Here is a 12,818-nt window from a genome sequence, read left to right as displayed (position 1 = left end):
TGTGAAAATAGCAGATGCACAACCAAAATCTGCACACAGTGTTAAACCACTGACCTTTCTGGCCTTTCTATCATGCAAATGTATTATTTTAATGAACTCTAAACAATAAAATCTCCCCTCTGTTTCAGAGGAGAATTTTCATGAAGACTTTATGGACTTGCTATCAATGTAGCACGCTCCTCTTATTCTAATCCAGCACTGAGATAAGCCTGATGGGCCCTGCACTGGCAGTTATTAAATCTTGTGTTAAGATCTTTTCTTTTTAAACCTTCATTGTAGTCTTAAAGTGCTCGGTGACAATGAGCTTTGCCATCTTAATAAAAAACTAAATTGCTCTTATATAAGCCATCGCTGAGGGTTTGATGTGAAGTCTCTAAAATCCTCCCGAGAACCATATGACCCCTTCTTGAATTCAGGGGCTCATGCAGTGTAGAACTAGAAGCCATATCCCGAGCTCTTATTTTGAAAGTGTTCAAAAATAAACACATAGCAAAAACTGGTGACCCGAGGTAATTATTTCCTCCTCAGCTCCAAAGAAAAAGGCACATAGGAAACGACATTGTCGCCGCAGTCTTCCAAGAAGAGCCCACACCGTTTGTTCCGGACATGATCGCCTCCAACTTCCTGCACGCCTACGTCCTGGTGCAGGCAGAGAACCCCTGCACAGAGCACACGACATACAAGGTACAAACAGGAAAATACTTCCTCTCCTTCCGTGTGTGCTGTAGTGGGCCGGTGGCCACAGTAACATGTGGCTGTTACTTGTTTTATGCTGACAGGTGTCTGTTACGGCGAGGGAAGATGTACCTTCATTTGGACCTCCCCTCCCAAACCCAGCCATCTTCAAGAAGGTGAGCGGCAGATGTGATCTCAGTATGAAAAGAAGCACCACCAAGGCAGCTCGCTGTCTGGGCAGTATTTACTTTTAAGGGAATAATATTATATTTTCTATATATTGACTTTGTTTTCTTTGTTTTTTAAGAGGTTTGATTGCAGTAAAAATCAGATAAGGGTCACAAGGGAGTAGATAATGGATAATAGGTACGATTTGCAAATAACTTGTCATAATGAATTAGAGCTTATTATATTATATATAATATTATACTACAGTATATTTCTAACTAAGCATGTCATTTATTTTCACTTGAAACAAAGGGAAATGTGCGGTCAGAGGTCAAATGTGGCCACATTATATTTAAAAAATGATATTTAGAATTCCCCATATACTAGAATCATTTACCAAATGTTGCTAATACAAACAAAGGATGTATTTTCCAAATATAAGCACAGTTTTAAAGGTAAAAGTCATTTTATGAATGTTTGACCTTATTTGACCATAAAGAAGAGGTCAAACGGTACTTTCTATATCATTGCAGGACACACAAAAAATAGTTTTAAGGCTTTTTGTCATTTTTTGGTCAATAAATCATTGTAGACCTTGGTGGACTTCAAGGTCTCTACACCCCCAGTTTTTATCAGAGTTCCTTGAAAACCTTTTGAGCTGTTTACAGACAGAATAACACACACACACGCAAACACTACCAAAAACACACCAGGCAGAGTCAACTTTTTGACCTTGACTCCAATGACTTGTGCTGACGAAAAGCTAAAGTTCACTGAAATGAACGGATATCCTTCGCTGGCAGCCAGTCACTCAATATGAAGAAGAAGAGTAGTGCTTTTGGCAGGAAATGATACGCTGACCTGCAGCACGGATTGCCTTTCAGTAAAAGGTATCTGCAGCATGTGAAAATACACTTTTTAGATTTCCAGCAGAGAGTTGGTTAGGAGATTGATGCCAATCTTAAAGTAGGTAAGAAGCTGTAGACTTCCTGTTCATGGAGAAAATGTCTAAATGTAATATAATAAGAAAATACAGTCACAGGTATTCAGTATCTCTATAAAGTTATTGCTTAGTGAAGGATGAAAGATTTATTTCAGGATTCTGTCACAAAAGCAAAAGTCCAATGCAGAAAAAAATTAGAGACACTGGTTTCAGCATTCAGTCGATAATAAAGCTGCTCACTGCAGAATAAGAGGATGAAAAGGGGGAATTTGAGGGAGATGGGATTTTTAAATCATTTACGCTCATGATCACCACAGCACAATGAGCTGAGGCACTGTTGTCTGTATATCGTTAAGGTCACCTTTTCCTTTCCTCATTGTCACCCTCCCCATTCCTTGTTGCTCATCAACTTCCCTCCTCGCCTCTGTCGCTCTCTAGGGCCCAGAGTTTCGAGACTTCCTGCTGACAAAGCTGATCAATGCTGAAAACGCCTGCTACAAATCTGACAAATTCGCCAAACTGGAGGTGACACACGCGCGCACAGCTACACCAAAACACCGCAGCATGCCTTCGTTCCGCTCTGCCGATTCATCCCTAATCGTTTTCCCGATGCGTTCCTGCTTGTGTGTGTGTGTGTGTGTGTGTGAACCGATTTCAGGGGCGAACACGAGCCGCGCTGCTGGACAATCTCCACGACGAGCTGCACAGACAGAGTCAAAGCGCGCTTGGTCTGGGCCAGGTCGGAGAGGAGGACAAGCTTGAGAACGGGGGACACGGAGGCCTGCTGGAGTCCTTCAAGGTGAACATGAGCCTAGACAAAAAGTACATCGTTCAATCCTTTCTCAGCTCTGTGACATTTATTTAATCACCGTCATTACAGCACAAGAGTGCCAGGTTTGCTCGCTGTAGGTCAGCGAAATGTCACAGGTCTGCAAGATGACTTGAGGCGCTAAACTATTGTTATCACAGACGCTCCTGGATTTCTCAGTGCTCGAGAATTTTGACCTTATACTCACAGTGTGTGTGCGTGTGTGTGTGTGTATTCAGTGTGACCATGTGAACATGCAAAACGCTGCGGCGCTAAATCTGTATGAGACTGTGCCTTTCTCTTTATGAATTTCTCCTCTGCTTCCTCTCACCAGCCACCTAAATCTCTCTAGCCCATCACACCGCCATTGCACGTGCTCACTGAAGGCTGGAGTGTCTTCAAAAGGACCGTCTTGAATGTGTGTCTCTGTTTGTCGCCACGAAAATGTGTAACTAATGTAATCATTTGATTCTATCGCTCTTCGCAGGCGTTGTGGACGGCGGCTTTGCAGCTTCTGCAGTCGGTCCCAGGGGGCGCTCTTATTGTTGCTGTCGTGGCGGTTGCTGTGTATTACCTTTCTGTGTCACTGTAAATGCACGTGGGGGAATTATATGATGATAAATAAAGACTATCTCATATGATGTTGTTTGTGTGTGTGTGAATTTGAGCTGGTCATAGCTGAGGCGGATAGCAAAGGTGGGAAAAGTATCGACATTTGATTTGAATGTTACCGACTGGAAGTTATCATAAACTCCTTTTACATCAATGAACCAATGATATAAATAATGAGTGTAACACAGTTACAGTACTCTTTCTTCTCTAATTCACTTTCTCTTCTTCTTGGACAACTGCGCCCTCTTGTGGTCACCTTCTTGACACTGCCTCCCCCCAACTTCATTATTTCACACTGTTTCCATTACTTGCTTCTACTCCTTAACCTCCCCCTCTCCCTCATCATGAGCTCATCTCTCTTTTCTCCTGCTTCTCCAGAGAGCCATGCGGGTCAGAAGCCACTCCATGGAGACTATGGTAGGGTCTCACCGTCACAGAAGCCCCGGTGTAGGAGGTGGTGTTCCAGCCAGCCTCAGTGGTGGAGGTCTGCCGCAGAGCACCAGCGAATGCACAAAGAGCACCTTCACTGTGAGTTCACTTCAGCAAGATGTGACTTGAGCTAAAAGCTTTGGTTCTTGTTCATTTACTCATCCATATTTAATGTTGGAGGATTTTTGGGGAAGATTTTTAAAGTGCTGCAATACTAAGAGAAGCCAAATTCTTTATTCTGTTATCCGCAGCCTCCTGTACTGTCAGCCAAGTCTCCCCTGAAGAGCCCTGTGAAACGGCGCTCGGGTCTCTTCCCCCGTCTCCACTCCAGCACAGAAACTTCTTCAGACAAACACACGCGTGGGTAGGTTAAAGGTCCCTGCATTCAGAAGTTATTACTGTTACAGTCTTTTTAAACAGCTACCTTTTGACTTACGGATTTGCTTTTTGTGTGCAGCGACCAAAAGTTTGCAGAGAGCTGCCTGCTGTCCCAGGACGTGAAATCAGAGACGTCATCCAATCCGAGCTCACCTGAGATCTGTCCCAACAAAGAAAGGTGAGACCCAAGCTGATTTTATCTAAAGAATACTTTAACATTACTGCTTAATGTTTGCTTTTTCACGTCAGTACAAATTTTACTCACGGTTGCTCCTCTGTGTTCTCCTCAACAGGCCATTTGTCAAGCTGAAGGAGTGCGGCGGCGGCAGGCAGAACATTTCTCGTTCTTCTTCCAGCACCAGCAGCTTCAGCAGCACCACGGGAGAAACAGAAGCTCTGGAAGAACTGGAGACGGTGAGCCCAAACTTTTATTCATTCATTTGAAAAGAACGAACGAACGAAAGAAAATGTGTTGTGCTGTTGAGAGTTACATTTTTAAAGTATAAGAACATTGAAGAGATGGTGCAGAAAGCTGCATCTGGTCTGAAGGAAAAATCGCACAAACTTGGAAGAGTTGGTCGGATTTGTGCAAGATGCATTAGGTGGCAATGGACAAATACAAACATACAGATGGTTACACCCTCGTGCAGCAAAGAGGATGCATGTTGAAGCACAAGACACAATAAGACAGCTGATCAAGTTGTTTCGCTAAGTCATCTACACAAGGCAGAGGAAGAATAGCAGCCTACGACATCATCTCAAAATAGTATTTCGAGTTTAATCTCAAAATTTTGACTTATTCTTTTTATTTCTTAATGTGGCCCTAATATTCTGTCGTATCTGTACGGAGTCAGAACCAAAGGTTTGAAGTTGCTGGTGGTGTCAGTGTCGTGGATGAAATAGTCTATAATTACTAAGAACTGCTTCGTAGTAAGCGCATGTCAATTATGATGATTGCAGCTCTACTTGATCGCCTTGTATCAGATAAAACCGCTTCAAGGTGTTATTTTATCTTACCTGAGAAACGCTGTGAGATTGTTCCTCAGTGTTTGGCAGGAGATCAGCTTGCACAGATGATCCCTACGCAGTAGAAACTCTCAGAGAGAGATAGAGACACAGCTTAAATGCCAGAGAAAACTGTTAAAGCAATCGTTAAGTGCCTGATGCAGCAGTAAAGTACACCAGCGGGCATCACAAGGGAGAATCTGATAGGCTGGATGGGAAGAAAAACGCAGTCTTTATTAGCTAATAGAGAGACTTGAAGCAGCAGATTAAAACTATTTGTAAAGTTTGTAGGGCTCAGTTCTTGTTTTTTTGTTATTTTACTTTTTTAAGTCCATTAGTTTTTACAACCTTTGGAACTACGTGAATTAGCATTTGTAGAGTCTTTATGCTACATTTAGCTCGTTAGCTAGCATACTAGCTAGCTAGCACACACACACACACGCACACATACATATACATATATATATATATATATATATATATTTCAAAACCTTTACCCCTAAAAAACGTCTAGGAGAGCTATTATGCTAATCCACTTTGAAAGCGCTCTGAGTGCTCAGATAGAGTAGAAAAGCGCTATATAAGAACCAGTCCATTTACCATGTTGTTAACCTATGCACTGTCTCTCTAAAGCATTTTTTTCTGCTTTGGTGTGTTCATGATGTCTGTGAGCGTTGTGCTCACCTCAGTTTGTGTTTTTCTTGTGTCTGTGTGGGTTCTCTCCAACTACTCCACCCAAAAGCGTGTAGCTACTGGGGTTAGGTTGATGATTCTAAACTGACTGAAGGTGTGAATTGTTGTCTGTGTTAGCTAGCAAAACTATTTTTAACTATGAAGAATGCAAATTGACTCTAGTAGAATGTGGGAATCAAAATATTGAGTTAGAAATAAACTTAAGACACCGCATCACCTATTTTAATCTAACCCATTTTATGATCATTTCTCCCTCCAAGCCAGCTCTACCCAACTCCTTGCAATGTTTCCCACTTTGCTGAGGGGCAAGTTAAATTCAACTTCAGCAAAATTCTGCTCCCTCATTTCAGAGAACCTCTTTTAGCCCCCCACCCCCGTACGTCTGTGTCCATATTTAACTTTCGTCCTCCCGCTTTCTCTCCTTCCCTCAGGCCAGCCATCCACCCATAGCTTCTTCCTCTGCCTTCAGCCCCGCACTCAACATAGAAAGCCAAGGGTCCTGCACCCCTGTCATCATGTGCCGCAGTCCAACAGGTAAGCCTAAATTCACGAAGCATTTGTGGACTAGCTTTTAGTCCAGTTTGAACAGAATGATACGCCAGAGGTGGATGAGTTCATTTTCTAATGAGCATTTCCTTTGTTTCCTTTCCGTCTCCTCCCTTTTTTTCCTTCCACAGATGGAAAAACTAAGACTTCACCGAGGTCAAACTTGAAGTTCCGCTTTGACAAAATGAGCCACTCATCCACGACTGTAAGTCTGATACTTGAACACTGCCTTGTTAAGGTTTTTCAGTAGGATATTTCCAACTTTTTGAGACAGAAGCTCCATAAAACTTTTAAAGAGAGAAAGTTCGACATTGAAATTAAGATAATTATGGCAGAACGCTGGCAGCGATGCCAAAAAGTCCCCTGGTGTGTGTGTGTCTGTCTGTTTTTTAACACTTTGTCTATCTTATAGACATCTCATTATCTCTGGAACTCTGTAATGTGACTGAAACACTCAAGCTGATGTTGGGTAATAAGCCCGGACTGAAAGACGTGTGCTGAACGCTCTCTCCTCTTTTGTTTTTTTTTGTTCCCTCTTTTCTCTTTCAGTCTGAGTAGCTTTGAGTGGAACGGAAAAACCCCAACCTTGCACAATGAAGGGACAGCGCCTGCTGACAGAGCTGCAAAAAAATAAAACAACGACAACAAAATAAAAAAGTCACAACAACAACCACAAAATCACTGTAGAACTACTTCCCAATGCCAAGGATAACCTGAGAAGGTTACCGAGTCCCCCGCACACTAGAATCTAACTGAAACTACTGTGAGTATATAGGGAGGAGAAGCAGCTGACATTTTGGCTTTTGTTTCTAACCAGTCTTTAGCTACAGATTAGTCGATGCTCGCTGCACCGTTGCTCATCCACCTTTCATGAGGGTCTTTGGCGTGGCTGTGATACTGTGAGTTCAAGCCGAGCTCGGCTTTTTTTCCTCAAGCGTCTTGTTTGATAGAGAGAAACACGATGACCTCCTAGAAGAATTGTGACACGAGTTTATGGCCGAACTGTTAACCTTTATCTCACTGACTGTTGAGTGCCCAGTGGAGGAAGAAAAAAAGAAATCATTAGCCATCAGGATGTATTTGCCTTCGCCCTTGAACAGACGAAAACTGCGCACAGAAGACTCGCAGTAGCAAGACCTCGGAGGCGCCGCGGCTGGGAGTCTTCTCCACTGTGCTCTCTGAGCTTGTTCTTTGCATAATGTAAATGCTTTTTTCAGAGAACAAGTTTTGATTTCGCCGAGGCTTTTTGTAATCCCGCTAGCTGCTGCATTGTGTCTACTGCACTATAAACGTGACGTGTCTCCTCCTAGGACAGCATTTCTGTATCCGTAGGGGCAACTTCATAGACTTGAACTCAAGAGCAGGGTGGGGGGCGGGGTGGGGAGGGGCACTGCCAACACATTTTGCCACAAGCTTCTTTTAGCCAAAGCTGCGCCTTACAATCTATCACACACATAGAAAAAGCCCTTTTCGCCGCTGACACGTTCTTTCTCAGCCTCCGTCTCGTCTCTGTGCGTCTCACTATGTGAGAGGACGGGGATCTGGTTACAGCACAGTTGTGGGTAGCCGAGCTACACCCACATTTGCTCAAAATAGATGTTGCACTCAGTGAAAACATTTCACCTTCTGATACCTCCCATTGAAACTCGCTAGCTCGGTGTATCGGCGTGTACGTACGGCAGCTCTTTAGGACATCTCCAGGGTTTTTCCCAGGATGTGAGCTGATGAGGATGACTTGAAAAATATGAAGTTCAGGTTATAACGAACCACCTATGAAGTTACAAAAAACACTTTGAATGTAAACTATGAGCCTTTAAAAAAAGGACTTAGCTGTTGCAAAAATACAAGTAAAAACTGCAAAGTCGGGTGCTCACAGGCACAGAAGGACCACGGGTCTAATCTTCAACTGACATTAGCCTGGAAAAGAAGCATAAAGACACACACATTCGCTTCCAGTGTGACCAAAAACAATCAAGCTGGTGTGTGTTAATGTCGGTGTAATCTTACTGTGTAGGGAACAGTTCCTGTAGTTTAGGCTGGCCTAAGAGTGTAAAAGGTTTAATAGCTAGTTTCACCCAAATTACAAATGCCCTCTGTGATTTACATGTAGGTCACCTTTTAACTTGCCAGGAAGCTGTTCTAACTTGAGTAGTACCTTTCTAATTTATCAGGACTAGAGGCAGGCGTGTTGCCAAACACACGCTGCCCTCGGTCTGTGATTACCTCGAGTAAGGGAAGCAGGGATAGAAATCCTCTGGGGAAGTTCAGATGTCATATAGTTTGTAGCAGGTGTCGCCTAAAAAACAAAATGCCCTGCAGCCTTTCCTTTGTTAATACGCTTAAGTTATTAAACTTTTTTTGCATCGATGTCATGTAAAAATTGTTACTGCAGAGTACGCTAATTAATGGTGAAATGATTAAAGGAAATATATTAAGTTAAAAGATGTCTAAACATGTATATGTATATTTGGTTATGTAATGTGCCATTGAGAATTTATTCTAAAATAAAATGTTGTATTTTGTGTCATATTTGTGTTGTTTCAGGTTTTCTGTTGTTTTGTGTTTTTTAATGCAATCTCTCCACACGGGTGCTTTTCTTGTCTATACTTTAATGTGTAATATATTTGAACATGTGAGGGAAGTTTGTTTCACATTTTGTTGAAACTGCAGCACCATCACATTATTCTGACAGCAGTTAATGTGGTCACATTTTTAACAATACAAACCAGAAGATCTGTGAAATCGTCTCACAGAGCACAGTCTGCTTACTGTAGCGCCTCAGGGTGGTACAGCTGGGCGATGCAGTATCTCCTTATTATATGTAACATTACATGAAAGTGATCCTTTTTTAAAGTGGCTCTTTTTCTGGTTCCTACCTAAAGTAGTCCCATACAGTCCTGTGGAAAAGTAAGTCCACACTGTTATTAAATAGCTTCCAAAATAAACTTTAGCAGCTGTTTTTAGTCTCTTACATCCTTGTGGATGAATTGTGGCCCACTCTTCTTTACAATGTTGCTTCAGTTCATTGAGGTTTGTTTATGCACAGCTCTCTTAAGATCCCGTCGCAGCATATCAGTCGGGTTGAGGTCTGGACTTTGACCAGGTCGTTGCAACACATCAATTTTTCTCTTTCTCAGCTGTTCTGTTGTAGATTTGCTGCTTTGCTTGGAATTATTGTCCTGCTACATGACCCAGGTGCAGCACAACTTTAGCTGTCATATTGATGTCCTCACATTTGACTCTACAATATTTTGGTATTCAGGAGAGTTAATGATTGACTTACTGACTCCAAGGTTCCCAGGTCCTGTATCTGCAAAACAAGCCAAAAACATCACCCCTCCACCACCGTGCTTGAGCTAGTATGAGGTGTTTGTGCTGATATGCTGTGTTTGGTCTTTCCTAAACATGGTGCGGTACATTACAGCCAAACAGCTGCACTTTGGGCTCATCTGTCCAAAGAACATTGTTCCAGAAGTCCTCAGATTTATTCAGATGCAATTTCATAAACCTAAGTCGTGCTGCTATGTTCTTTTTAGAGAGAATACGTTTTCTTGTCTTAAAACATCCAAAAAAGCCATGCTCATCTGTTTTTGTTCATTTTTATCCACATCTAACCCAGCCCGCTGATTCTGTTATGTAGTTCTTCCCGGCAGCAGCAATTGCTTCTTTAAGAACATTGCTGATGTCTTCCCTCCTTGGCAAAGTGTTCACACACACCTGAATGCTCCAGATCTCCAAACTGCCCAAACCTCGGCTCTCATCGAGGCATTCACACCTGGTCATCAGTTCATCAGATGCATTTGATCAACTGCACCTGGCTGCTACTTACTCTTTTAATTCCTATGGAAGCAGCAAAGGTCTTAGTTTTTCATAGGACTGCACAGAGTCCCGAGAAAACCTTCTTACAGGACTATACATGTGTTTTGGTTTTTTAGAAGGAAGCTGCATCTGTGGTAAGAGGCTCCTGCTCAGTATGACAGTATGGTAGGAGATAATAAGCACAGGCGTTTCCCTCTCTCCTCCTGTCCTGTGTTACTAGCTAGCTGCTGGCTTGTTTCGGTCAGGTGATGTGGCTGGCGGTTGTAATTTGGCAGGAAGAGTAGTTCCTACATGAAACTGCTCAGTACAGGGAGATTCATCTGTAACTAGCACCTCACACCCTCCCCCCACAAAAAAGTCTAGATGGAAAAATAGCAAATATGGGCCAGAGGGAAAAACTTGTGTTTGATTCTGTGGTAAACTGTCACTTTAAAGACTTCACAAAATGCAGAGTATCAAGCTTGTATCAAAGATGCAGTTTGCATCAAAACAAAAACAAAAAAACACGAGAAGTGGCAGCTACCACGTTCAGTGTTTCGTAAAGACATATATATGAAATGATATAACTTTATGATTTAATTCATAAAAATAATGCATAACTCCATTAGTGGTTGTCAAATCTCAGGGATGAGTAGACAGTTGCAGAATGGGCAGGCTGTCTCGTGGCTCCCTGCTGCTTCAGTGCACCTTCTGAAATCACTGCATACGTCACCTGTAGCATCGTGAAAAGTAAAGGGGGGGGGGGGCACAGTTTAGGAGATGCAAGCCTGTCAGCGAGTTCACAATGTTCAGGGACTGTATTGAAACAGTATGTTCACTTACTTCTGGCTTCCTCTTGACTTTAGGTGGAACTGCAAAAAACAAAAAGAAGAAGAAAAGACAGCATGATAAAAATTGCCGTTCTGAGTATTGCCTCATAACAGGTTAACAAAAGGAAACACACAGGATATACCTTTGGGAGGGGGTGTTTTGCATTTCTGTGGTACCGGGCATCGAGGTGGAGGTTGTGGAGCCGAGATGGTTTGTTGGGCTGCATATGGAACTTCATATATGACCTGTGCCCTGGGAAGTGGCTGTGGTTTGACCTCTGAGCTCAGACAGCGAGCCAATTCCAGGATGATGGGAAGGCAGAGTAATGCACAAGCACAGATCAAAACCCTGTGCAGGAGTTTCCTTGGAGAGGGACCTGTGATGAGAGCTATATGATGAGGAGGATACATGACAAGCAGTAAGACCTGCTGACCAAAATGCAGATGCACTGTGATGCACTTCATTATATGTCATTCTCTGTACCTGCGGTAATGTTCACGTGCGTGCGATGTCCATTTTCATTTACACCTGTATCCCAAACAACCATGCATCCATAGGAACCTTCATCCGTCTGGTTGATACTCTGGATGTTTAAGAATAGCTTTGTCTGACTGGCTGAAATTGTCTTGTTGGTCAAATGGTGTCTCTCGCTTTCCTTCACAGGCTTCCTAAAATCATATGTTGAATTTTCCCACATCCAGGCACCGGTCCAATTGTTTCCACAGTGCTGAACTACACAGGACAATGACAAGATGCCCCCTTCTGGCACATAATACATCTCGCGTTTTGCCAAAATACTAAGCTGGCATTCTTCAGCACAGAGACCTAAAAGAAGGAATTTAGATTTAAGTCACTGTAGCGGAACATGAATGTGTAGCCAAGGAAACTCGTGCAGTTTGGTGCTCCTTTGTCCCAATCTGGTTAGATTATAACCACTAAAACACATTAATAATCAGCGAACATAAACACACACGCACATGTTTTTGTTTAACTTGGTACATCTGCTAATTTCCATATGCAGTGAAACACACGTCATTCAGAATAAAATACGCATATGGCGGCCACATTTAAAAGGCACGGAGCTTAACAAACATTTCAAAGAAGAACTAGCTTTGGCATGACCGTGATTACCACAGCTTTTAAGGCAAACACATGGCAAATGGAATCTTATTATAGAATACTGAAGATGGAGAGTTCACACGAGTGCTTTAACAAAACAAAAAACACCCCCCCCCCCCCCCCAAAAAAAAAAAAAAAAAAAAAAAAACTTAAGGCAAGAAGAGAGACTTTCTTTTATGTAATGAGAACTTTGGTCAGAGTTTCAAAAGGAGATCACTTACCAGTATGGAAGACATAGACGAACCTGATGACACCGAGGAGATAGGTATACATGTCTGACTGTAAGGATGTGTTTAACGGTGTTTTTGTCTGCCGTTCATCACTTCCCCTAAGAGAGTTTGTGCTTACATTCTTAAATGCTGCCACACTTTCTGGAAATCTGAGTGGGCTCACGGTATTTCACTTTCTTTTACTCAGTAATTATGTTGTATTTCCTTTCTCCTGCTGTTGTTCCAATCCGGTCAGAGATGAAGGAAGTGAACACTTACCCACACATGCAGGAACAAGCACACACACGCAAAACTGAAATACGGGAAGCAGTGATCTCATGAACAGGAATATAAAATTTCCTGCAGGAAAGGGGCTGGCTTCAAAGAACTATAACATGAAGAGACAAAAGAGAACAGAAACCAGCAACAATGACCACCTCCTAAGCCTGTTTCCTTTTTTAAAAGTCTGTATTCCAGCTCTTGATTAACATTTTAGTCCAGAGACCTTGATTAAGGCATAGATGGCTGATTATGTGGTTATTTGGCGTTTACAGATCTCTGACAGCTGAAGCTGAATAGCTCACTAGCTCGGTGGTTTTCAAAC

The 12,818-nt window shown here is 42.5% G+C and overlaps 2 protein-coding genes across 9 annotated transcripts in view; one reads left to right on the top strand and one right to left on the bottom strand.

The window, feature by feature from the left end:
- The window catches only part of rap1gap2a (RAP1 GTPase activating protein 2a), an 86,418-nt gene extending 79,511 nt beyond the window's left edge, over positions 1-6,907 (top strand). For all 7 annotated transcript variants that reach the window (XM_040049520.1, XM_040049521.1, XM_040049524.1 and 4 more), the window contains 11 exons: positions 529-684; positions 780-851; positions 2,225-2,311; positions 2,445-2,585; positions 3,585-3,734; positions 3,887-3,999; positions 4,093-4,191; positions 4,307-4,427; positions 6,143-6,245; positions 6,389-6,462; positions 6,807-6,907. In XM_040049520.1, the coding sequence (XP_039905454.1) occupies positions 529-684; positions 780-851; positions 2,225-2,311; positions 2,445-2,585; positions 3,585-3,734; positions 3,887-3,999; positions 4,093-4,191; positions 4,307-4,427; positions 6,143-6,245; positions 6,389-6,462; positions 6,807-6,815 (1,125 nt within the window). In that variant the 3' untranslated portion in view covers positions 6,816-6,907. The remainder of the gene's footprint in view (positions 1-528; positions 685-779; positions 852-2,224; positions 2,312-2,444; positions 2,586-3,584; positions 3,735-3,886; positions 4,000-4,092; positions 4,192-4,306; positions 4,428-6,142; positions 6,246-6,388; positions 6,463-6,806) is intronic.
- A 3,722-nt stretch (positions 6,908-10,629) lies between these two features.
- On the bottom strand, positions 10,630-12,620 carry si:dkey-52l18.4 (uncharacterized protein LOC560708 homolog). Of its 2 annotated transcripts, none has more exons than XM_040049540.1 (5): positions 12,227-12,620; positions 11,370-11,711; positions 11,029-11,274; positions 10,899-10,927; positions 10,630-10,788 (listed from the first exon to the last, which is right to left on the bottom strand). In XM_040049540.1, the coding sequence occupies exons 1-5, from the start codon at positions 12,276-12,278 to the stop codon at positions 10,681-10,683; spliced, it is 777 nt and encodes a 258-aa protein (XP_039905474.1). In that variant the 5' UTR covers positions 12,279-12,620; the 3' UTR covers positions 10,630-10,680. The 2 variants fall into 2 exon arrangements, with proteins under 2 accessions (XP_039905474.1, XP_039905475.1); XM_040049541.1 differs by having other exon boundaries at positions 11,029-11,262; positions 12,227-12,618.
- Between the last annotated feature and the right edge of the window lie 198 nt (positions 12,621-12,818).

Source organism: Simochromis diagramma, unplaced genomic scaffold, assembly GCF_900408965.1.
Source record: "Simochromis diagramma unplaced genomic scaffold, fSimDia1.1 OVJJ01000611.1, whole genome shotgun sequence".
Classification (NCBI taxonomy): Eukaryota; Metazoa; Chordata; class Actinopteri; order Cichliformes; family Cichlidae; genus Simochromis; species Simochromis diagramma.
This window is presented reverse-complemented; position numbering and strand designations above follow the sequence as displayed.

Bases quoted from the DNA above. Each gene is read 5' to 3' on its own strand.
- si:dkey-52l18.4 (XM_040049540.1), bottom strand. From the start codon at position 12,278: ATGTATACCTATCTCCTCGGTGTCATCAGGTTCGTCTATGTCTTCCAT. The intron at 10,928-11,028 runs GTATATCCTGTG...TGTTTTTTGCAG, and splicing joins CAAAACACCCCCTCCCAAAG to TTCCACCTAAAGTCAAGAGG. The intron at 10,789-10,898 runs GTAAGTGAACAT...ACGATGCTACAG, and splicing joins AAGTCAAGAGGAAGCCAGAA to GTGACGTATGCAGTGATTTC.